Source organism: Homalodisca vitripennis, chromosome 5 (assembly GCF_021130785.1).
Source record: "Homalodisca vitripennis isolate AUS2020 chromosome 5, UT_GWSS_2.1, whole genome shotgun sequence".
Classification (NCBI taxonomy): domain Eukaryota; kingdom Metazoa; phylum Arthropoda; class Insecta; order Hemiptera; family Cicadellidae; genus Homalodisca; species Homalodisca vitripennis.
Genome location: NC_060211.1, coordinates 129163005 through 129189829, shown reverse-complemented (window position 1 = coordinate 129189829; position 26825 = coordinate 129163005). Strand labels below are relative to the sequence as shown.

The following is a 26825-nucleotide window of genomic DNA, read 5'->3' as shown; positions in this document are numbered from 1 at the left end:
AAGCTATACTTTTTCAGCTATACTTTCGATTGAGCCAATACCTGAGAAGACCTTCTTTAACAATGTTTTGCCTTCAGAAGTGGTTAGATTGAAAATACAAAATACAATACCTGGTCTTCCACACACTTCTCTTCGTGTTTAATTTTGTTGTTATTTTTGAAATTTTATTTCGTGTTTCAATATCTTAATTTTTTACCCTTTGACGAAGAAGAATGTGAACACCATAGACTAAATAAAACCAATATATGTAGTATAGGTAAACGCGACGTGAAGCCAAGAAAAACGCGCGCTTACAAGATAGCGGCGGCCAAAGATGAGTCATCCTAGTGGCGAGCGTTAGACCAAATGTATAAAACAAACTAAGTTACTCGATTGAGTATAACCTACACTCTACGGGGAATTCTTAGACCAACTGTATAATATGCATAACATCAAACAAATTGAGATTCATAATTATTTGAACTAAAATCGTATATTTTGGCCTTAAAAATACTAGATATGCTAGATATTTTATTAATTCCCAAACAAACATCTAATTAGAACATCCTAGGATGATTTTTTTTTATACATTTTTTATTTAAAAAACCCTTATCGACAACCCTTATATAAATAAGGGTACCATGTAGAATCAGGTAACTACATATGCCTACCTGGCTGTTGTTGGTAGTTTGAGGCCTAAACCTTTTTTTTAGAGACATTGAAGAAATAAAACTTAACTCTATTTATTCAGAATGCCACCGTCTTGAATTTTAATTTATATAGCCATAATCCATCTATAGGTCTTATGTAGTCTTTCGTAAACACAGAAGTTTTTCTTAGGAAGCGTATTGTTTCTGATTTCCCAAATGGGCTTTGGAAAATATCCATGAAACTCTAAGTTACACTTTTTATTGACACTTTAATGTTACCTACTTGATTAGAAAGTGTTTTAATAAACCAATAGAATGTTGTTTTTTAATTCACATAAACGTTTTAATGTATATTACAAAATTTGTTTATTTTCTTAAATACTGTAAAATTAATTTTACTCAGCAGCTCAACTAGAGTATTTTGACTGCTAGGAAACAGCTAGTTTTATAAATTTAAAACTCTGTTGTCTAGCATATGTATATTTCGGTAATTTTAATAACATTGTAAAACTTACAAAACAGAATGTTGCTAAGTATCTCTTGGTTTTATACAAATTTGTATTTAGATTTGCATGTGTTTGAGTCAATGCTTCCTTGCCTATTTTGTCCACTGTCGCATTATATACTTGCATCAACTAACAGATTAATAATCATCAAGTCGATACCGCTTGTCTTATACCCAGAGGCTACATGTATCCAGAGCCTTTAATGTTGATTAAGAATCAGAACAAATCGGTATATTGTCATTATTTAGGGTGAACACAAATTTCACTGCAAAATACATGATACATATCTTTGCTGTACAGTTTGATATGTACTTATTTAGCTTATATTCATGTTGGATGTTTAATAATGGAATATATAAAGCATATAGCCAAAGCATGTGTATCAAAGAATCTGATGATGAAGTACCGAACCCCGAAATTAGGGTAATGTAAAGTTAAACGAAAATAAGTGTGACGGATGAATAGGTATTAGGTATTGTAACCATATTTATTAGACCTTCTTATGTTCATCTCAGACTAATGAATAAAAACATTAAATGAGTGCAACCAGAATTGTTACACTGGCATTCCTCCATGTTATTTTGTCATAACTAGATAAATGAGCATTATGTATTCAGGTAAACCAATTTTCCAATATAAACAGTGAAACAGTCTTTGACATTCATCGTGTAATTGCTTATCATGCTCACACAATGAAAACACACCACACCTGGTCTGTTACAAGTACTGTACTACAAACGACATATACTGGAAGTACTATAATGAAGCAGGAAAAAACGTAAAAACAATTTGATTAAATTTAGTTCATAAGTACATGCAATCATGTCCGTTTTCAAATAACATAATACAAACACGTTTATAATGCACAGTTAAGTGTTGTTACAGTATGTACAGTTAAGTTTAAGTGTACATACTGTTATAATAAACCTACGTAAAGAATAAGTGGCATAATCAAAGAAGCTGTGGAATTGAAGACAAAAAAAAGGGACAAAACAGCCTGTAAATATTTTGGCATGTACGTGTTGAGGTTAGGTTTAAGGTTATACGCAGTATACTAATTCAAGTTTAACTTAAGTGTTTCTATGTAAGAAAATTGAAGCCCAGCGAACACAATCAGATAACTCACTAAAAATATTGTAAGTACAAATAACAATACTGATAGTAAATGTAAACTGCTGAAAATATGTTAATTCTTACAAGGCCTAGGCTTACAGCACTCCACAATCCATATTACACAAACAGATATTTTCTGAATATATAGGTACTAAAGCAAATTAACCCTTAGAGTGCAGCTGACATTTTCCCAACTCAAATGCATAAAGTGCTAGGCAGTTGTTTTACATCTTTGAAAGCTTTTGTGGGGAAAAGACTTGTAAAATAACTATTGAACAGACTTTCATAATTTTTTTAAATAAAATGAAGAATATGAAATATAGCCTATCGCCACAAATAAAATTTGCTTTATAAAAACATAAAAATTTCAGTTTTCACAAAAAAAGTTTCACATTTAAAAAAAAGTTAAGCTAATTATCATATAAACGGCCGGAGCGGCAAAATACGAGTTTTGCGTTGTTAACTTATTGGAATCGTCCCATAGAACAAAAAAAGTATAAGGTTTGATGGGGTGGAAATGAGAAATAACGAAGTTCTAGAACATAAAAAATTAAACAACTATTCACACACTGAGTAATATTTCCATGTTCTACATCCACGTCTAGCGTCACGTGACCTTTTGTGACCATGATTCAACCTCGTGATGATGTAATCGGTTGCGCCGCCATCTTTGCAAACGTAAATGAAAAATAATACTGAAATGAGCAGAATTTAGATCAAAATGAACAATGTTTTTCTTAATTTCGAGCAACAAATTAATTACTTGTTATCGAAATGAGACGAGTGCCTCCGGCATTAAAGTAAAACATCCCTCGAGATAGTACCTATCAGTAAAATATAAAATTCTAGAGGGGCTGATCAGAAATATAAATTGAAATGTAATGCAAAGGCAATTATGTAAAGTTAAAAAACTTAATAAATCATGAAAAACTCAAATATAAATATATAGATGGATATTAACAGAGAACACTTACCATTAGTGTGTTGGCGGATATAGCTGAGCAGCAGCAAAAAAATTGGATTTTTAAAAATTGCAACATTTAAAAACTTCTTTTCTTACTAATTTTTATAATTTTCCTATCGCAACGAAACAACAAAGTCTCCCGGTTTAAAAACAACACGCGACTGCACGACGAACAAATACACTCATTATTAAAAATTCCATGTTCAATTAAAAAGGAAATTATTTAGTTTCGGCTAAAACGTAAACTCTTTACATACATGACCTACTAAACACTCCGACACACACAATTCACTAGGGTTGGTCGAACTAGTGGATGGTTGATTCACCTACTGAACACGATATCTTGTGAAGCACTGACTCTGCCCCAGAGAACTCAGATAACAGATACGTTATCAGGCTGCTATCAGTCCCGGCCGCAGATAATATTCAAGTAAACAGATTATCCAGGCACAGCACACAAACTGAACATTAAAACATTGGAAACTTAACCACTTATGAATATACCCCCTAAAATCATGTTATTTGTCATTTGCACCCCCTAGTACTATATATATTTTTTGTTCAGGAGGGTGAGCAGAATACGTTGATAACATCAAATTCGTGATTTGCCGCTCCGGCCTTTTATCTTACAGCTACCAAAGTTAAGATTGAATCTAATTTTGAGTGTATACAGCATTTTTAAGATTTTAAAAATAATATAATTTTAAGATGTATATGTTCGTAGTACTTTCCTTGTTTCATAATGAATCAAAAATTACATAGTGAGTCATACTTCTTGTCGCCAAATCGCTTCCAAATAGGCCTAGATGAGCTACCCTTCAAGTAGGCCTAGACGCACGAATCACCCGTAACTTTTGAATATTAATTGTTGTTCTTTTAGTTTTTGTTTTCATTGATTGTTGTAATGATCTGTAAATTTCAAATAAAGCCATAAATAAGTTAAATAAAGTCTGTTCTTTTTAATACTGTAATTTATTTTGGTACCCCTGATAAGGAAAACTTGTCCAAAATTAGTGTTTCACAGATCAAAGAGTAAGAAAAACAATGTAAAATTCATATTTATCGATAGTTTGTAACTTAATGAGTACAGCTTTATGGTTATTTGGCCTAAATAACCTTGTACTTTATGTAATACTGTATCAAAATACAAAACGTCAAAATATGCGATGGGCACTTGTGCACTTTTCACACCATCAAAATTAGCGATGCTACGACACTCAAAGGGTTAATAAGAGTAGTATTCATAATAAGTCAAATCAAAATATACTACCAAAGAAGTAATAGTAAATTTTTGGTTAGGGAAACACCTACTTAAACCTCTTTTAATGTATTCCTGACGATGTACACTGATTATATTAGTTAAACTACTAGTAACGGTAATTGTGAAATTAACGGCCCAGAGCAGCAAATTACAAATTTTGCGTTATTAACCCACTGCTATGGTCGGACAAAGTACGTTAAACGGACCCGGTTTTTATCTTGCTTATTACAATCATTGATACTTTATCAATGTATCTGAAATATTAAATTAATATAAATAGTTTAAACAGTTACAGAATGTCTTAAATACTAAAGGAACTATAACCATTATTCAAATGATACAATTAAGACACGTAATGGGAGGAAAAATGTCATTTAAATAATAAAGAAAATGTAGCAACAAAACGTACATCTTGAAACCGAGAAATACACAGTAAATCACTTTAAGTGTTATTTTGTTTAGTTTTCTAAAGTTAACTATTTTTTTTTTATTTAAAAGAAGTTAGTTATAGGAAAAAATTGTGTTTAGAATATGAAAATGTGTATACAGTTGGTACAGATGATTTTATTTATAGTTCAAATGAATTACTATTGGTTAATTATATCAATGTGTATAATAATTAAATATCGTTTGATAATTTCGATATTAAAAACCGGTTCCGCTTATCGTACTCTACCCCTATCGTCTTCTTGAAGAAAACAATATAAGGTTTCAATGCGTGGTAATGACAAATAACGAAGTTATAAAACATTGAAAGTGGAACTACTTTTCTCACACAGAGTAATATTTCATTGCTCTACTAGGTCTTGTTATGATAGTAAGTCAATCTCCTATTAGTTGCTATTGCTTCTGACATCAGCCGTTGCACCATCTTTGGATATGTAAAATATCAATAATGCTGAAATCATGGGAATTTGACCCAAATAAAAGATGTTTTTGTTAATTTAGACCTTCTAAAAATAAAATTTCATATCAGCCTGACACAAGTGCCCTCAGGCCATCAGCGCTAAAAAAGTAATAATTTAATTTAATTTATAGAATGTAACAAACAAAACAGTGTAACATTTAGTTACTTTTTACTATTTTGAAGGATAAACGTGTCTGACACCTTGTACCACAAACAACACATATACATCACCATTGTACTTGCAGCTATTATTATTTAAATATCATACAAATTATTTTACTTTTCTTGAATTAATTTGGAATAATATTGTTACTTGATACATTAAAAAGAGATGGCATTAATTAATAGTAAATAGCCATAATTTTAATGTTTTTGTATTCAATAGTTTTAGTATTTCTAATCAATAATTTAATTCGATTATGGTAGTGGCCATTTACATATTGCTGTCAATAATTCACATGCGTCTGCTTGCATGGCGTTCTGATTATAGTCCTAAAATTAATCCTGTTGATGTGAGATCATTTGAATCTGCTTTATTTAGGTTAGAAAATGAGTGATGAAGGTCATCCCAGTTCTTTGGAGGTTGTTGGTGATGAAGACAGCAAGGTTAGGAAGACAAAGAAAAAGAAATTGCTCAAGAAAGGTATAATATATGTTTCAACAATACCACCATTCATGAATGTAACGAAGATAACAGAGATCATGAGTCAATATGGTGAAGTTGGGAGAGTTTTCCTTCAACCTGCTAAGTCAAAGAAACCAGGTAGGCCGAACCTAGTTGACTCTATCTCTAGGCCTAAGTTGTATACACATTTTTTTCTTCCACTAGTACTAGCTAATACAATTTAAAATTCAAAATAGTTGAGGTAGAATGATATTTGGATCCTTTCTCTGTTGTCATACAATATATTTTGTAGTTTAAAAAGAGAATTTCTTTTACCTCTATTACTACATCTCATTATGAAAATATTTTAAGAAGACATCATAATAGTATATACAATTACGATCAAAGTAAAAGAATTTCTTTTATAATCAGAACTCCATAGATTTGTTTAAAGTTACTTCTTAATAATTTAATATCTTCGTAAGTTTAAGTTAGGCCTGTAGGAAAAATTTAAAACATTGGTTTACAGAAAACTTAGTTTCTTCCTTGTATTTTTACAGACAGAAAAATAAAATTTTAGAGTGTATATTTATTTATATATATATATATATATATATAAATTTTTGTGGGAAAACATATATTTTATTTTAATTCCATGTATGAGAAACCAGAAAAATGTTCGAACATTTTTTCAGTTCAGTTCTATTTCATTTGTTTTTAAAATAAAATAAGAAATTAGTACCTAATACATGCATGTTTTATACTTTGAATATGCCTTTCATACTAAAACAGATGTATAAACACGAACTCAGGTAATTATTTTATTAATAGTGGTAAATATTGTGTAGTCACGTTTTTGACATCATATGCAATTAATTGTCTGTATAAATATGTAATATTTAAATTAACTTTCTGTAAACTAAATAAACATTTTTGGCTTAATTTAATAGAGTATAATACTGAAAACATACTTAATTTATTCTAATGTGAATACTGTTGGATCTTTAAAAAGCTTAAATAAATAAGTATGGTGTCTTACATTAACATTTGAACAGTTTTAGAAATAATAATTCTGAAATATTTAAAACTTCAGCTCACAGTGCAAGGAAGTTTTTTTCGTAGACACTTATCAAGTGTATATGTAATGTATGAAGAGAAAACAAACTCATTGTAAAAGTAAATACAAAAGGACACATATGTTATCTTCACAATTGTGGTGAAATAATATGTAAAAGTATAGGGGAACTGCAGCCATTCTATCTAACCATCCTGCACCAAGTTCAAGCAGGAAAATAATTTAAATTTTCTGAAAAGAATATGAGCTAAGAGAAAAAGAGATAACTTCTATAAAACTACTTTAAATTATATTAATCTTTCTTTTTCAGGAAACAAACCTTCTAAACACTTCACTGAAGGCTGGGTGGAATTTTTGAGTAAAAGAGTTGCTAAGGAAGTTGCAGCTAATCTGAATAATACTATGATCGGTGGAAGAAAGAAAAGCCGATATTATGATTATATATGGAATTTGAAGTATCTTCCTAGGTAAGTGTAATCTGTTGAAAAGACTACTAAATGCAAATTGAACTAAATAGTTAATTTACAATTCATTATGGGCATTTTTAAACTCACGATAGTTTTTTAATTACTGGAATAATTTTTTTTTTTATATATATGTATCCTGCATTTGTATATATTTTAGTTCGCTTTGACTAGCCAATTTTCTTTTTAAGTTCTATTGTTACTATCAATTCTTAAATCTGTTATTTGTTATTTAATTAGATGGATATCATAGAAAGTTGTCAATTTCACAAACTACTATGACAGTTTGCGAGAAATGTTTGAACTTTGCTGTTAATAATCCCAACACTGCAGAACTAAAACTCTGTGCAAAAGTGTCACTTTGCTTATAAAACACATAATGAATTTGTAAACCACGATGTTTACAACCAGTAAATCACATATATTTTCACAAAATCTGTCTAAAGAAAGTAGTATGCTTCTTAACAGTCATTCTGATAAGAGCAAAGAGTAAAATGTAACATTCCTTAATTTTGAGTACGCAAATTATTTGAACTTTTTATTTGAAGTATTTAAATGTGTGTATGGTTATAATCAGTAAATCAAAAAACACATCATCTATTTACAAAAAACACGTATTTAATTATTTATTCTTACCTCCCTCTAATTCTCTCAGTTGGTGGGAAGGGAGGTGTTCTGATATATCCAGATGTTTTTAGTTTGTTTCTAACAAGATTGTCTGTGATGTGTATTATGGGATTACTTTTTTCTTTATATCAAAGAAGAAACATTTTCAATAAGAAATATACAAATATTTTTGTTTTATACAAAATTTTAAAATTGGTTGTGACTAACTATATAAATATGTGTTAATATATTTCATGATTAAAGAGTTCAAAAAGCTAAGTTTTAACATAAGAGATGTCTTAGGGTATAAGATGAGGCTTACCTTTACCACATTGAAAAGTAATTCTTCTTCTTCCTACATAGAGACCTTAAAATATACACACAAACAGGGCTGATGTTACTGGGGTGTATAACGTACAAGTTCAGGTAATTGCAGCAATATTTTCCAAGCTCACAGATAATGAGGAGTGACCAAAATTTAAATCAAGAAGAAATTACATTTAAAATAATATTAAAATTATTTTATTTGTTAGCAAGAAATTAATGAATGGTATTTATTTTCATAGTATAAATAATTTTAAAATGCAACAATTGAAGTTTGAAGAACTTTCCGTGACACTTTTATTTAACATCCATATGATCAAAGGGAATAATTATTACCTACTTAAACTGAACCCTCTAAAAAGAATGTTTGTACTCTAAAAACAGATATAAAAACTATTGAATACAGCTCAGTATAAAGAAAATGAAATTTTGCTCTCAAACAAATTTAATAAATAATGATTTGTAGTTGCACATACAAATTTTTTTTTTTTGTGGCTTGTGCTATTGGTAGATTTGATATTTTATAGTATCTTGATCTTAATTTTAACTTACAAGTAGATTCTAGTAGTAGTAAAACTACCCAGTAGATTCTACTTTTTTTTTAACTGGATACATTACTACAGAGTCTCTGAAAAAGAATGCCAGGATTTTGAACAGCAAAATATTATTCAAGATAACTAAATGATTTAAATGTCAAATTGAAGTTGAAATAAGTTAGTTTTGTTTTCCTTGTAGCATAAGAAGAAACATTAAACTTGGCATGCTAACGTCTGGCATCCATAATAGCTGCGTGGTGGCAGTCCGCTATTGTGACTGACACGCCTGATGCCAGTCATGAGTTCGATGTTTACAGTGTAACAGAAGATACAGTGTGTTCTGTGGTACACAAAATTAAAATTGATTGTTAGTGTACACTGTTGGTTTTGAGTCATATCTAGGTCAAAATTCGCTAGATGATAAAACAATTTTTCAGTTTAACCAGTTTCGAGATACAGGAAGTTTGTTGAAAGGACATTCAACTGCCCGGCCATCGGATGTTAGGTGAAGTCTTTCGATTAAACATACCCAAATCAAGTCTACAATGTTCACAAAACATTAAGAATTCATGCCTACAAAATACAGTTAAGACAACAGATTAAACCCACCAATTGCCTTAAGTGACATACAACATTGTAATTCCAACATTAATTCCACTCTCACACTCGCTGCTACAGCTAGTACCTTATTAGTAAAATATAAAGGAACAGTTTTTAAAACTGTTAAATTTTCACCACTTAACAAAGAGAATCAGGCAAACTCTTTCCAAAAAACTGTTTAATTTTCACCAAATAACAAAGAGAATCAGGCAAACTCTTCTTAAAAAACTGTTTTTATTTTAACCATTTTAACAAAGAGAATCATACAAACTCTTTCCAAAAAACTGTATTTATTACTACTCAACAGAGATAAATCTGCACCTATTCTCTATCAACTGCTTACATATGGATACTAAAAATAATACTGCTCTAACAAATGGGGAAATCGTTTTTGCCAAAATAAAAAGCTACCCACACTGGCCAGGAACAATAAAGGAAGTAATAGCGTCTGACAAAGGAAAACCGCCCAAATATGAAGTATTATTTTTTGGAGACTACACAACAGCAACTATCAAAAATTTGGACATATACCCCTATCAAGAAAATAAGCAGATTTATGGAAAACCAAAAGTTGACTGCCCAAAAAACAAGCGTTTTAACACGTTCGCTGCTAAAAATTAAGTAATGTATGTTGCTAGAGGCTAATTTTTTTTTATTAGTATTCACTAATACCAATTTAGTTGTTGTGACACGGGTTGGTACAGAAAGGTCATCAAACACCAAAAAGAGCCGAATTTCGCCATTTGAAAACGTGCAGTAATCTACCGCACACGCTCCTGGGGCCAGTCTCTCTTCGAAGCGCGCACCGTTTTCCTTATTGTTTTTGAAAACAGACCACTAACGATTGTTTATAATAATACTGGGAACAAATCACTTAGTATAACTAAAAATATATTGATAAAAAAACACTAAAAACTACTATTTACAACCCAACCATCCTCCCCAAGGTACGCTTCATTAGTCATGGAATTGGTCAAAACAATGTGGGACACACAACCCAGGCTGTCCATCACATTCTAAACACTGCCACATCACGTATTTCTTTCTGCCATTTGCATAGCAAACTCTGCACCTCTTTTGTTTACTTCTCTTTCCACAAGAGCCACTTTTTCTGTAATCCGTGAGGGGTACATGGGGGACGCGGCGGCGCTTCAGAGGTCGAGGAGGCTCGGGAACGTCCCGGGAGTAGCTTGTCAATACCTCCAGACGGAAGTCGTACAATGGCATTTTGTTTTCTCCACTTGATGTGGCGAACTTCGTTATAGAGATAGTGTGCATTCACTAACATCGTCTGAATTACGTGGACAAAAATCTTTTAATACCACCGCAGTGTTTTCCTTTCGCAAGGATAATATGACATCATTTGGTCACTGCGGTCCACGCCTTTCATAAAATGGTTGTATTGAACAATTGGTAGTGGTTTTAGTCTCTCCAAACCACCTTGATTAATTGAATTCACCATGTCATTTTCAAATTCAGTGGATATGTAAGAGACAACGCGTTTGTCTTTCCATTTGGCGACAACAACACTTTCGGCGTAGCGGGCGATGGTTTCACCCTTTTTCAGGGTTGCCGATTTGACTTCAGGAGATACGTATTTTCTGTCCAGCCGAAGAGTTCCAGTGCAATATGTATTCCTACGGAGCAGGCTTGAGGCAAGAGTAAAACTATTATAATAATTATCCATAAATAAACTGTGGCCACAATTGAGTTTCCCTTGCATCAGCTTCAATACAACATTGGCTGCATGCCCCTTACCACCGTAATCATCTAAAACTCCGCAATACATAAAAAAACGAAGTATTAGGCCATGGGGGTCACACAAACTGTACAGTTTGATGCCGTACTTATGGCGTTTCCCTTTTATATATTGCCTAAAGTACAAACCGTCCCCTCCATAAAACCATTCCCTCGTCAATGCACAACTTTTTTTGAGGATAATAAATTGAGTCCATTTTATTGTTGAAGTAGTCAATTAGAAACTGTACTTTAGAAGCTCTGTTGTTTGGGTTAGGGTACCTTTCAAATTAATGCATCGCAAAAATAAGCATGAATTTGTCCCTGGCCATGAATTTGGGGAAGCACGTTGAAAACAGCTTACAAGTTTTCCAATAGTCTTGTTATTCGGGGTAATTGTAATATTCCCATGTGCAGCAATAGGCCAATAAAACATTTGAGATCCTCCACGGTAATGTCTTTCCATTTATGGATTCGTGAGCCTGGGGTTGTAGTAGGTCCACAGAATAACTCCAACGCGTATCTATTCGTTAGTAGCCACAATGCCCCTCCAAAAAAATCACATCCACCAGCAACAAGAAAAAATTGATTGGGGTAATCTCATTAGGCAAAGGGGACTAAAAACTTTTCCTCTTTTGTAAACGGTACATCTTTCATACCTATATTTTGAGGACTCCATTGTGGTGGTCTTACGTCATAGTCTGGGTCTTCGACCTCTGACTCATCAGTCTCGTATTGTTCATCGTCGAGGTCCGGAGCATAACCAGGGACACCAGGGTCGTCTTCATAATCAGAATCACTATTAGCCACAAACTGACGTCTTTTCTGGATTCCACTAGTTCCAGGAGGCAAATCCATGTCTATTGTATTATAAGAATAACACTAAACACACAACAAAAACGGTAAAATTTGAAGTAGTCTAAAAAACTAACCACAAAACGCTAACTGAGAACGGCGACCACAAAAACACGGGAAAAGTATATCCCCACGAGCGGCAAAACGGACAACCATACACGACGAGTGCTGAGAGCACACTGACTGGGTTTCTAAACAATGGCGCTGTGCAGTAGATCTACGTCATGCGCGCCTGGCGCGAGGCACGCCGTGCAGTAGATCTACCGCAACCGCATTGAACGTGTTAATGAGGCTTTAAAAGAAGCTGAATCTGCTTTTTCCAAAACCCAAAACACACCAGACAACCCTGATGTATCTTATCATGACCTCCAATACAATCATATGAAGCCTCAAACAAGATCTTCCGCCAGCACTCCAAAATGCTTTAATAACAGGCAAAATAGGCCACATTCAATACTGGAAAGCACATTACCAGAGCTTGAAGAAAGCCTTATGGAAAATGAACTCCAAAACGAGGAAGAGAGTCTAATAATTGCAGCAAAATTAGGGAAAGCTTTGCTTGAAGAAAATGAAGTCCTCAAAGAAGAAAATAATAAGCTGAAATTTAAACTATCCGAAATGGAAGCTAAAATGGAAGACTATGTAAGATCCGAAGAAATTTATCTCTCAAGAACTGAACTTCTGGAGCAGAAAATATCTGATTTGGATAGGCAGCTTATGAAGGAAAAACAACAACTCTCTGAAATACAACACATCTTCGAGGACCATGACAGGACACTAACAAGGACACTAAATGAATTTTAACATAAAAACCAGGAGCAGGAAAAAGAAATACTGATGTTAAAAAGGAAAATAAACTCACACGAATATTTCCACAATGAAGAAAAAAATAATAAGGAAAGTGCTACTCAAACAGACTCTTCACAATTTTCAACAGCACAGTCCACCCCGCTGGTGATAGAGATAGCCCAACTCAAGGAAAAGTACAACCTACTTAAACAGGAGCTGAAATCCTCTCAAAAACAAACACAAAACTGTTCTGAGCATTTAAGTAAACAGGAAAGAAAATACAACTCCACTCAACGTCATAACAGGCTGAAATTTCAAAATAAGAAAACTAAAAATAAATTCAGCATCTCCATGCAAGTAAAAAAAATGCAAGAACATTTAACCTTCACAGGAGCAGCTAAAAATGACCAGAACCTGACTAAACTAAATACACACTCATCACTTCCAGTAAGTGATAACGAAGACTCTCAAATGATTCAAGTGAAAGCGATGGTACATAGAGAACAAAACTCTTCAATAAATGAAGCTGAAAATCTGAACAAACCCCCTCAGCAACCTATAAAAGACACCACCCTGCACAGCTAGAGTTAAAGCACCAAATGAAACATTTGAGGGATTTTTTTGCTGAAAATATTGAATATTATAAGATAATAGACAAAATTTACAAAGACCAAGTATACTTTTCACCATCATACTCTTTATCTACAACCAAAAGATCTATTCCTGAAACTAGAATGGAAGAATCCAATTCAAACAACGAACATCAAGTAAACAACTCTTTTTTAGCCCCTGCTCACCGGAAAATGGGAAATCTCAAATACAAATCAAGAGTTTTCAGAAAATGCCTCATTGCATCAAAGAACCCATAAACAATCCAAATTATCTCCTTGAACAAACCATTAATCCCAAACATGTTTGGACATTACAACAAAATGTACAACCTGCACAAGAACAGACAAAAGAAAGAACTCTCACTTTCCTACACCAAAATAACGACAGGATATCCAACAAAATAGAGCGCCTAAACACCCTTCTTTTTGAATTAAAACCAGACTTTGTGATCCTAACAGAACATGGACAAAAAATTGAATCACTGCAAAATACAAGACTTATTGGGTATATACTCACTGCCGAATACTGTAGGAAACACCACCAAAAGGGAGGAGCTGCTATATTTGCAAAAGAATCTTTAAACCATCATGTTGACATAATTGACACATACAATTGCAGTACAGAATTGGTATGCGAAATAGCTATTGCTAAGATTACCCTTGGTAGGTCCCATCTCTTTCTTGTTGGAGTTTACAGAACAAATGGAAACCTGGAAGCCAGCCTGGAAATTCTAGCCGAAGCACTGGAAAGCATACCAACGAACCAACCAGTATTAATAATGGGTGATATTAACATTGACAGCCTGACCAAAAAGAATGACTACACTTTAATGAATGAAATCCTGACTAGTCACAACATCCATCGTCTTGACTTACCACCTACAAGGATAACGCCGACTTCAAGGACATCCATTGACTGTGTTTGTACTAACCTCGAACCAGAAAAGATTCACGTTGAGGTCATTAATACGGCCATCTCGGATCACACTGGTCAACTCTGCACCATTCAATGGAACAAACACATACCACCCCCTCCTGCTACTGAGCGCAGAAACATGAGCAACAGAAATCTGCTTAACTTGAAAACTTTGCTCCGTCAGTAAGACTGGACATCAGTCTTCCATACGAATGATGTAGAAGAATCATACAATAACTTTAACAGTGCCCTTTCTTTTACCATCAATTAAACTTGTCCCATAATAAAATTGAAAAAGAGGACCAAGCGGGCCATACAAACTTTAACTGACCCCATAGCAGTTCATCTGAGGAGGCAATTCACTGAAGCCCAAGATTTGTACAACACTACAGGAGATGAAACTGACAAAAGAAATGTAGCCCATCTAAAAAAAGAGTACGACCTACGACTAAAACATCTTAGACGCCAAGATAACATAAAAACAATTTCATCAGCAGATAATAAATCCAGTGCAGTCTGGCAGGTTATAAACTCAGAGAGAAAGCCAAAAGAGGAAAAGCACCTTCCTGCAGCACTAGACGTACAGGGAAAACTCATAAGAGATCCCACAAAAATTGCAGATTATCTCAATAAATTTTTCATAAACGTAGCTGAAGATACTATACTAAACAGTAAACAGCCAAGAAACCACAAAATCCTACCAGCCCCAAACCCAGACATACCAAATTTCACACTGCACCACACAACCCGAAAAGAAATAGATCAAATTATCCAATCATTGAAAACTAAAACCTCAGCTGGATATGATAATGTCTCAACAAAACTTTTGAAAGTTTGTAAAGAAGAACTAATTGGACCTTTAATTAACATAATAAATAAATCTTTTAATTCTGGAATATTCCCGACAGCACTTAAACTAGCCAAAGTGTATCCTAAATATAAGCAAGGATGCACTACACAGGCAGCTAACTACCGCCCTATTTCATTGATACCCACCTTCTCCAAAGTTATTGAAAAATTGGTACTAAACAGATTGCTCCATCACATAATAACTAATCAACTTCTGACACCCCACCAACATGGGTTTTTGACTGGAAGATCAACAACAACAGCTCTTATTAGCCTGGTGGAATTTTTAACAGACCAATTGGAAGAAGGTAACACAGCCACTGCCATTCTAATTGACTACAGTAAGGCATTTGACTGCCTTAGTCATGGACATCTCTTGGAAAAACTGACGACTTTTGGAATAAATGGAAAATCACATGACTGGATAAAAAGTTACCTGACAGGACGAAACCAAATGGTAGAAATAAACCACACCTCAAACAATTTAACACGTGAAATAAAGTCAGTACCACAGCCCATCACGCGTGGTGTACCTCAAGGCTCTGTATTAGGACCGGTCTTATACATTTTATACACTAATGACCTACCTAGCTTCATGAAAAATCTCGGACAAACGCTGATGTATGCAGACGATACAGTGCTCCTACTAGGTAAAAAAGAACCAGATCAACTTGAAATAGCTGCTTACACTGCTCTGAATATGGCTTTTCAATACAGTCATGGAAATGACCTTGTCGTAAATGAAAATAAAACTAAGCAGCTGGTTCTAGGAAGACACAAGGAAATTGCAGGGAGACTACCAGAGCTGGAGTTAACAGACACTTCAAAGTACCTGGGCATAATAATTGACGACCGCCTTACATGGACAGACTACATAGACTCTCTGTGCAAAAAGTTGAGCACAGCATTATATGTAATTCGCAGGATAAAAAACACATGTGACACAGCAACAGCCAAGACTGCTTACCACGCCCTATACGAAAGTCACCTTCGATATGGGATTGCTGCCTGGGGAGGCACCTCAGCGAATAACATGCAACATCTCGTAGTCCATCAGAAGAGAGCAATCAGAATTCTTAGCAACCTCCAGCAAAGGGAATCCTGCAGGCATCCATTTAAAGATCTAAGAATTCTCACTGTTGTCAATCTCTACATCTTGGAAACTATCACCTTTCTCCATATTAAGTCACCTGAAGCAGCAAGAACCGGTGCACAATATCACAATTACAATACTAGGCATGCCACCAACTATCAACTCCCAGTACACCGACTCACTATGACAGAGAAGAAACCTACCTACGCAGGAGCAAAGTTATGGAACACCCTCCCAGAACACCTTAGAAAGACTGAAAAACAGCAGTTTGTACGAAGACTGAAGAACTGGTTATTGGAGCATCCGTTTTACCAACTGAAAGAATTTTATGAGTGGACTAATAACAATGAATGTCAGCAGTGAAACAGTTTTATATTAACTTGACAAAATATTCCATACTAGACTTCCATGACCCTTGTTCTTATCTCTATGATAATGTACAACAGAATGTAAATAAAAATAAAAAAAAGTGACTTTGCCAGTTTTATGGTCAATGAGATTGGTGACAATACCAATTTATTTAAGAGTGCTGTTCTCAGATGAAGCTACATTTCACACAAGTGGGGTTTTTAATCATCACAATTGTCATTCACAACAGTATAACATTGTGCAGAAACATGTGTGCGATTCGCCAAAAGTTAACGTGTGGTGTACATTACTGTATGACCAAGTGATAGGTCCTATCTTTTTCAATTAGAAGCTCACATCAAAACATATTGAGATGTGTAAAACAAAATCTGTCCTTTTCTCTTCTATTTCACATTTAAATCGTTGTTATCTTTAATAGTTTTTAAGTAACAGCCGTTTAAAATCCTGACATTCTTTGTCTGAGACCCTTGTACTTGGAATTAGCTCTCACAAATAGTTATTACTTAGTCTAGGTAGATTGTACTTTTTTATTCGCTTTGCCCAATATAGTGGCAACCCCGTAGAAGTTAAGGGTGCAGTGAAGCATGTGTTCGGTGCCGGTGTAGTTAACTAATAGGGTCTAGTAGCACCGTGTATGTTTGGAAATATTATGAGTGGAAGAAAGTTAACATATAAAACACTATCTACATAGTCTATACAGTTCATGTTACCAGGTTTTTTATAAGCCTTGGGAAGTAGGGGATTAAATATAGAAATTATATTGTGTTTAGGTTAGGTGGCTCTCTAGATTTGGTTGTTTACCTCTTGGCAAGCTAACTCCCATCTACTAAGTTAGGATTGAAGAGTCTGATTGAGTAGGGTTTTTATTACTTTTACTATGAGCCAATTGTGGAAGAAATTTATATTGTCGCTGCCTGAATATTTAGTATGGCAGGTTTGTCTTTGTATTTTATGTCAGTGGCCTTTCATGTGGGTGCTTATGCCATTGGATGTTAGACCAATGTACTAAACAGAGCAGGGTCTACACTCAAATTCGTAGATAAGATGTTCAGTGGCATTTCACAAGTCTTGCCCTTCTTATTTCCATGTCTGCGTGGATAAAGCCCTGATCTGCGGTGGATTCTTGTGGTTGGGTTCTGGAACTTTGGGATGGAACTTTATTGGTTTTAGATTGGTTGGTTGTTTCAACATAGTTGTAGAATATGGTATTAAAGAAGATATTCGGTATGGGGAGATTGTAATCTTCTTTCAGAATGTTATTGAGAATAGTGGTATGTAGTGATGAGTAATGAACCTATTGCCATGTTTTGTGTGAGTGTGTTTTGGAATGTCTGAACTTAGTGCTGTTCTGGCAGACTAATTTATCATCTTATACACATATTGTAACTTCTTTATCCATTTTATTTCCTTTGGCTAGTTTTTTTTTTTTTTTTTTTATTCGTTATAGAGTTATTATTCTATCTCATGTATTTCTTGTTTATTTGTTGTATAATTTTAGATTCAAATGGGTTCATCTGAATGAGAGGTTAGAGTATGAGAGAGCTGTTCTGAAACAACGACTGAGAACTGAAATAGAACAAGCCAAACGGGAATCCAGTCACTTTGCCCACACCATTGAACTGAGTGAGAAGTTGAAGAAGAGAAAGGTTAAAACCCAAGAACCTGTTACAAGTGAAAAGATTCAACGGTTTGATACGTTTAAGCAGAGGAAGACTGAAGAAGAAATCTTGAAGAAGAAGAAGCAAGTTAAACCAGACAGGACAGAGTTCTTACAAAACTTATTTGTTAAATAATTTTGTTATTAAAATGTGCCTTTTTATAATATTTATTTAATTTTATTTGGGTTTCTTCCTCATTACTGCTGTCCATTTTGAATTTGTCCTCAATTAAAAGAATGGTTTACTTAAAATCATATTAGTCACTTTAGTATGTTTGGTGATAACTTTTTGAAAGATACATCATTTTAATTGTGTTCTTATTGTACATAAACAAAACAGCCATCAGTATAGCCAATTCTTAACTCTACACTGCAATACTCTAAGATTATTTCTGTGTCATAAAGGCAAAATCAAAATTAAACAAATCAACTTTGTGCAAAGCTATTTAATATTTTTGTTCAATTTACTAAATAACACTGAGGGTAAAGACTGTAGCATATTAGAGAATATTGTTGTTTTTATAAAGAAAATTATACATAATACCAAGTATTATTGAAATAAAGATTTAAAAGGTTTTTATTTCATATCTTCAGGGAAATTATCTTAAAGGCTATGGCTATAAAATTTTAAAAAACTAAGGTTTTAAGTTGCATCACTTTAAAGTAATCTGGAGTGCTTGTCCAGTGTATACTACATGTGGTTGAGTAAAACGAGTTTCTACCATGAACCCATCTACCATGTGAAGGATCCCTCCGTGGTAGTCATCTGAAGAATGGCTATGTAGTACATAGTGATTGCCCCAGCCATCTGAAATGTCAAATACAGAGCTTAAGGAGTTTCTAACATGAAGCATTTACCATGTTAAGGATCCCTTAGTGGTAGTCATCTGAAAAATGACTGTGTAGTACATAGTGATTTACCCAGCCATCTGAAATATCAAATACAGAGCTTAAGGAGTTTCTAACATGAAGCATTTACCATGTTAAGGATCCCTTGGTAGTCATCTGAAAAATGACTGTGTAGTACATAGTGATTTACCCAGTCATCTGAAATGTCAAATACAGAGCTATTAATCATAGGAGATAATTTCCAGTTAGCACGATATCTCAAGAACAAACAAACTTATAGACTTAAAATCTTGCACAAAACTACACTTCTGGTAGGCAACATCGACTTTGATGATGGTATGAATCACTCTATGGGATTAGGCTGTGCATTAGCAAACAACATTGGTCTTATGGGTTACTATGATGGTGTCAAGAAAATTTTCAATAATCAAGTTTAAAAACAAACTTAGTAGTCATTTGAAGTATTAACATGTGACCCAGTAACATTTAGTGTAACTAGTTCAATGCATGCAATATCATCACTTGGTTTGTAGAGTGTTATTTTTTTAAACAGTACTATGAAGCCAAACTTAATGACCAAAAATTTATGATACTTCAAGAATAATCTGCAGACTTTTTATGCAATTTTACATAAAACATTATTTCTGCATAGACGAAAATGAGTTCCAAGCATACTGTTTCTCCACCCATGAGATCTAGCTGACTTTCATTGAAGCCTATCAGTTCTTAGACTGGCACAATTTTTCTTCTTTCAATTTGTGGGCTGTAAAAATTTCTTTTCCGGTTGTATGTCTGTCCATAAGACATCTCAAGAATAAAATGAACTAGACTTGAAATTTTCCTTACAACTTCACCAAAATCTGTTACACTACACATGTTGTAGCGTACTCCTGTCTTTTAAATAAATAGCCTTAATTTAATGTTTCATCATACAATCTTAAAAAACTACTGAACAAACTAACCTCTTTTGGATAGAACTAAGGTAAGATATAGCTGGCTTACTTACACCCAACAGCAGTGATTTTTCAACTGAGACCATTCCACTTGCTGACATGTGCACTTGAAACATTTCACACTGGTGAAAGGTATGATCCAGCTGAAATTTATTAAATTAGAAGTAATAAAATCATTTCTATTAGGCCAAAGAAAAGTTCACTCATTTGATTTGAAATTAGCTGCTTAAATTATACAGGCTTTGGTAAAAATCTATTTACTGAAAATGCTATTGTTACAACTAATATTTAATTTAGTTTGTGAGGATTTAACAAATCTGTAAACAATAATTTCTCTATTTTCAATGGTACATACTAATCTAGACCAACTATTTATGTAAATCATTACTGTACCTATATTTTCAAACCTATTGTTTAATTTATAAATTACTAACACAATACACTCATCAACTTAACTTAAGTTTGCCAATATGTAAACTAACCACTTAATCTTAGACACAAATCAATCCAGACTACATCTTAGATTAGATAAGCAGGGAAAATTCCATTTCCATTTTCTTCCAAATGAAAAATACAATAAAAGCACAGTTGATACTATAACAGAATATGTTATTCTGAATTTTGAAAACAGAATTTACATCCACTACCTTAACTGACAAGTAAAGCCTTTGATTTTGTTCGACATGTTCTCCTCTTAAAAACGTTACATGTTTTATGACATAACAAATAATTAACTAAGGTTGTTAGTCCTCCTCCGTAGACTAGTGGGTATAGTCACAGCTCTCTAACTAAGAGATCGCAGGTTCAAATCCCGGGGAGGTCCAATCATAGAATAATAGCCACAGTGATTTAAAGAAGCCAGCATAGCCTAAGAGCTGAGGCTTAAAAGAGAATTAAAAAACTAAGGTTGTTTTGTATCATATTTACAAAAAAGAAAGCAGATGGTCTTACAAACAAAGACAACGAAGGTTTCTAAAATGTTTCACTAGGGCTAACCACCATAAGGGTCAGTACTCTGTACTTTGCTGTTGGTTGGAGCAATAAACGATTTTAAATTTAATATGCCTTGTAGGTCTATATTATATACAGATATTATACAACTATTTTGTATAGCAATACAAATTTGAAAACTAAATTTTAGAACAAGATCAGGCAATGGCTGGCTTGTGCTATATGTGCTATTATTAAATGGTTTAAAGCAAATCTTGTGGTAGTAATAGTGATAGTTAATCAGAACTCTTGAAACTGTAAGTATAAAGAACCATCGTTTTCTAAATGCCACATTACAAATTATAACAGCCAACATGCTCCGGTTGAATTAGTTCGACTGGTACTATTACCGGTGAAATAAAGTTATAGCAATCGAAACCCGTGTGGTGATCTTAATATTTAGTGGTCTTTGGTAATTCTCATAATCTGTTCAAAATGGCTGTTTGTGTCTTTTTCTTCCAGTTAAGAACAGAACACAAGTGTTTTCTTGTTTTGAAAAACACAATAAATTTTTCAAAGAACCCTATAACATTACATACATCTGTACTCGGGATAAAATTTGCTACAAGTAGGCTATGTATTATTTGATAAACATGTGCAGACTTTGACAAAAAGTTTTGAAATTTTTTTTATTCTAAGTAACAGTTTTATAACTTGTAAAAAGGAATATTTTTAAATTTCATATGATTAATTACATAATTTGAATTTATGCATCTTTACAAAAAATAATTATATGTATAAGACTTAATGGAAAATATAAAACATACCTGAAATGTTGTTGCCCAATCAAGATCCTGAGTTGGAATTTCCATGAGGTAACCATCTATTCGCTGGCTCTAAAATTACAGTAAAATCATTGGAACATTCCAAAACTTGGTACAACAAATAAACCAATTCCATAAATCTTTTAATCTTCTTTTAAATATATTTGGTTGCAGGAAAACAGTTGGAAGAAGATAATTATGATTGTTAAATGAAGACCTACTAATTAACACATTTGAGAAAATGGTTTGAAAGGAGACCAAGATTTTAGGCATTTGCCCTTGTTATGTGTTACAAAATAAAACACAATGTTATGAGGATTGGAATCCACCTTCCTTTTCAGGTGTAAAAAAATCTTGAGGCATAAAGCTAAGCAACTGCAAAAATTAAAAACTAGTCAAATAAAAAGGCATTGAACTTGCATAGGGTCAAACTAGACAACAGAACAAGTTGTATATCGAAAAATTCAGAGTGGTTATCACAAGCACAAACCCTCTCACTGCACACAACAGGTTTATTGTACACACGGCAATATCGATACTTTTTGTGGCATCGAGCTTGTCGCCTGAATAGCGATGGCCTGGAGAAGGATAAAAGACTTGAGCCATACGTGTTTCTTTCTAATCTCAGAGACATAGTGTGTTCGAAATTTTTTGTTTGAGATTTCTTTGATTGTTACAATTTGTGATATTGGTACCCTCAAGGACTTGAGGGTTCAGAGTAGTTAGAGTAAGCACAAACCATGTCACTAAACAACACATAACCTCACACACCAAAGCAGGTAAGACACTGCAATGTTTTTCTCAGCACCTATTTTGTGCAATGATATGGTTTGTGCTTCAACCACCCTGGACTCCTTTCATGTACATGCTTGAGTTCTCAAAGTAAAAAAAGTTTTCTATTGTCAACATTGACTGCAGTGAGTTCATCCCATACATTAATTTGTTTTTAATGTTTACGTCTACTTACCCGTAAGATTTATTTTACAGTTGAAAAAGAGGATAGATTAAATTTATTAAAATTATTTTCCACATTAAATTTGAATAAATTTAATGTGGAAGTATAAAAAATGTCTTTTCCATTAAAACCTACTCACTTCCACCAAGAATACAAAGCAGAAAAAGAGGATAGATTCCAATCTTTAAAATGCATTGTTGATATCTTGTAACACACAAACTTGGCAGATTTCAGTAAATCTCCACCTTTTATTAATGTGTAACATAATCCTATTCAAGAGATTTAGATCTATTTGTTGTGTTGAAGATGGAGCTTATACTGGTTTTTTTATAATGCAGTTACTGAATAAAAAAATCACAACAACCAATATTAACTTTAACTTTTTATTTGTGAGGCCTCTTGACAGCAAGACTGTCTTCACCAACACTTCACAAAATGAAATTGTTTATACTTAACAACAGTTAGACACATATGTGATTCTAATTTGGACTTATACTATGTAAATTTTGAAATTTTATTTTTGTAATCTTCATTAAAATAATATTGAACTTTGTAGTGGTATACCTTCTATGTTAACTTTATTGATATAATATGATTCCTATGTGTTTAAATATATCAGTGTGATGACATATTTGTTTTAATAATTTTAATGTTTCTTTTGATATGATAAAAGATATTCACACAAGATTTTAAAAAACATTACTCCCACAAAAAATGTAAGAGGGAATAGAAATCTGCAGTTTCAAACCATTGTATCAATCTTACACACATCATATCACTAAACACATTGGAACTGCATAATATCAAATATTGGCATTCAAATTGTATGTGGAATGTTATTTACACAATTTCTCCACAGCACAACAGCATATTATGTAAGAAGGGGGTATTTATTAAACCCATAATATACCATTACCTTGAGGAATATTTGCATACATTTCTTATTAAATAAATGCTAATAGATATTTTGATGCATGTGTAATACAAATGGTACTTTCTTATCAATATATCAATAGCCTATACATACCAAGAAATTTTGTCCGCTCTTACTTTAACAATTCTTTACCAATCAATATTTTATTTAACAAATATTTTTTATTTTATTATCCATGTTTTACATCGATGCCCTCAACTGACATACTTATAGCGTTTCGTGTGAGAATTTCAACATTGTTATGATTCTTACAATTTTACCAAAATCTCTTCTAGCTGGGTGATTAGTACCCCAGTTTATCACTTCAGGAACCTGAGTTCAAATCCTGGTTTAAATTCTGAACAGCAGTTTGGCACACTAACATAAATCATCTGGGTTTAGTTTAAAGTTATTTGGTAAGTGGTTCTGGATTAGAGCTTCACTTAATAAAGCACACTCTTCTCATGTAAAAATTCTAATTAAGATGGAGTATAAATAAAGAACACAACTAACAAATCAAAAAGGGGGCCAGAACATTTTCTATGAATTTGCATAACTAGAATGAAGGATGCAGTATCATACGTATTCTAATTACTAGTATTTACCATTTTTCTAACATACTGATCCAAAATAGAATCACTTGCGAGATCTAAATACAGTATGCCTCATGGGCTATCTTGATGTGATATTAAGTAGGTAAACAAGTGTAGTCCCATTAAGCATTTGTAACAGTACAGAAAAGTTTCTAGGGCATCAGAGAAGTGATATATATATATATTTTGTATATATATTTATATATTTTAATTCCAATAAATTAGGATATTGATTGTCTTTAATAAAGGTAAATATATATATATATAGTATTTCCTAAATTTAAACATGTAACTCCGAACAAAGTTTATGAATGTTTATAATATTGTGATATCAAGCCACACAAGAATAGATATGCGAATTGAGTTCAATATTCAGGGAATGGATGAGAGAAACCCCTGTATAGGAGGGCAGAGGCAGTCGGGGTCAAGGAGCTTATGTCATTTTGTCCAAATGGATAAGAATTCAGCGTCTATAATTTATTTCTTCCAATATGTAACTTTAGAAATCAGTAGGGTTTGGCAGAATCAGGGTATTTTGGTGCAGCAGTAATATAATAACATGTAGATCAGTCATTATTTTAATCTTTAACAGCCAGTTTTCAAATCAGTTTATACCCGTGTGATCTGTTTGTCAGTGTTTATAAATTATAATTAATCAATATTAACAAAGCTGTGCTAATACTGTGAAGTCACAGTCTGAAATTTTAATTTTATTATGTTCCTCTGGAAGTCTTGGTCCACGTATCAAAATTGATAGTAGATCATGATTACAATCTGAGGACCTCTCGGTTATGGGCCCAGCAGGCTTCCAATGTGCTGGATCTCTTGATGTGTGGCTAAATACCTCCATAAAAGACAAATAATAGACTTTATATTGTAGTCATCAATACCATTAAGGTATCAAGAATTTTATTCTAACATTACAGTTATTAAGTTTGTAACATAAATATTCCAAAATATCACTTTTTAATCTTCATTTTGTTTTATACAATTTGAGTTTTTATGTTATAAGACATTGTAATGAGTTTGACTCACCTCCTTAACCATCAAGTCTGTGTTGTGGGTCAAGATGAGCAGTAGAGCAAAGTTAAAGATCTGAGTTAGAACATCAAACCCAGTTATGACATAACCTTCCTCAGTGTAGTAGAAGTACAGCAGCCAGATAGCGTTCAGGATGATAACTGCAAACATGAATACGAACCTCCAACCGAACACATCATTGAGAGTTTTGGTGCACTGGATGAGCCAAGCGTACTGCAGGCGATAATTCTCCAGCTGAGAGTGGTTGCTCACTGTCACATTCTTGCCGAGGTACGAGGTCTTCACAAAGTCGTAGAAGGCTACATTCAATGTTTTGAATCTTAGCTTGATCTCATAGCAGAAGAACATGAAGATCGTAATTTGTAGGTGATGCTGATAGCGAAAGAACCCTCTGACGAGCTCCATCAGTGGACATCTGTACTGAGTGCAGGACTCTCCATTATACAAAGAGAAGCCGACTACTGATACCAACACAACTGGGTATATGCAAGGGATCAACACCCAGACGTACTTACTTACACTCTTGAAGTAACAGAGTTTTGAGCAAAAACTCAAGGAGAAGTCGAAGCGATCTATTTTTTCAATGAGGCTCAAAAATGTTTGTTGACCGAACATAAAGAAGGTGTTGGAAACCAGGTAAGCTGCAGCTTCCCTGATGATGTTGGGTTTGAAGTCATCATCGTAGTGGATTTTAGAAACCAAAATATATCCTATGCAAGGATTTAACAACATTGCACTGATCACTTCAAAGCTGGCAAGTTTAAAACTCAAACTGCTGTCAGGTTTCAAAATATTTTTTATTGGTAAAACCAGGCTTATTTTACACAAGAATGCCAAAGGGCGGAAGTTCTCTAGGAGATGAGGTGAATCACACTCTGTGTTTTCAAGTTCCATCTCGTAGTATACAGGCCCTAAGCCAATCCATTTGGGGATAACCTTCATGATTTTCAATCAGGAATAACAAATCAAAAATTTACACTTTGTATTTTAGGGCAAAAACAAATTATTTTACAACATGTAAGATATTACTTTACAGACTGTGTAGAAACTTATATACACTAATGTAGCATAAACTTGAAACTTTTGGCAATAAGTGTTGTTGAATTAGCAATTATCTTAAACAATAAGTTCCAGTAAGTCATTACCCTGTCTATCAATAAATCGGCTGACTGACCCAACAAATTTGTTTTCTGAAACAACTAATTTACCTCATTGATTTGCCAATTAAGTCCTCTTCGGTTATACCAGTACTATAAGATATATTTTACTAATGCCACAACTTACAAAGTGATGAATAATAAA

At 33.4% G+C, this 26825-nt stretch overlaps 2 protein-coding genes across 2 annotated transcripts; one reads left to right on the top strand and one right to left on the bottom strand.

The window, feature by feature from the left end:
- Positions 1 to 2140: 2140 nt before the first annotated feature.
- On the top strand, positions 2141 to 18632 carry LOC124362884 (activator of basal transcription 1-like). The gene is made up of 4 exons (XM_046817756.1): positions 2141 to 2271; positions 5922 to 6143; positions 7370 to 7526; positions 18307 to 18632. The coding sequence occupies exons 2-4, from the start codon at positions 5930 to 5932 to the stop codon at positions 18599 to 18601; spliced, it is 666 nt and encodes a 221-aa protein (XP_046673712.1). The 5' UTR covers positions 2141 to 2271; positions 5922 to 5929; the 3' UTR covers positions 18602 to 18632.
- A 323-nt stretch (positions 18633 to 18955) lies between these two features.
- On the bottom strand, positions 18956 to 26585 carry LOC124362883. The gene is made up of 4 exons (XM_046817755.1): positions 25518 to 26585; positions 22025 to 22093; positions 20321 to 20410; positions 18956 to 19273 (listed from the first exon to the last, which is right to left on the bottom strand). The coding sequence occupies exons 1-4, from the start codon at positions 26463 to 26465 to the stop codon at positions 19199 to 19201; spliced, it is 1182 nt and encodes a 393-aa protein (XP_046673711.1). The 5' UTR covers positions 26466 to 26585; the 3' UTR covers positions 18956 to 19198.
- Between the last annotated feature and the right edge of the window lie 240 nt (positions 26586 to 26825).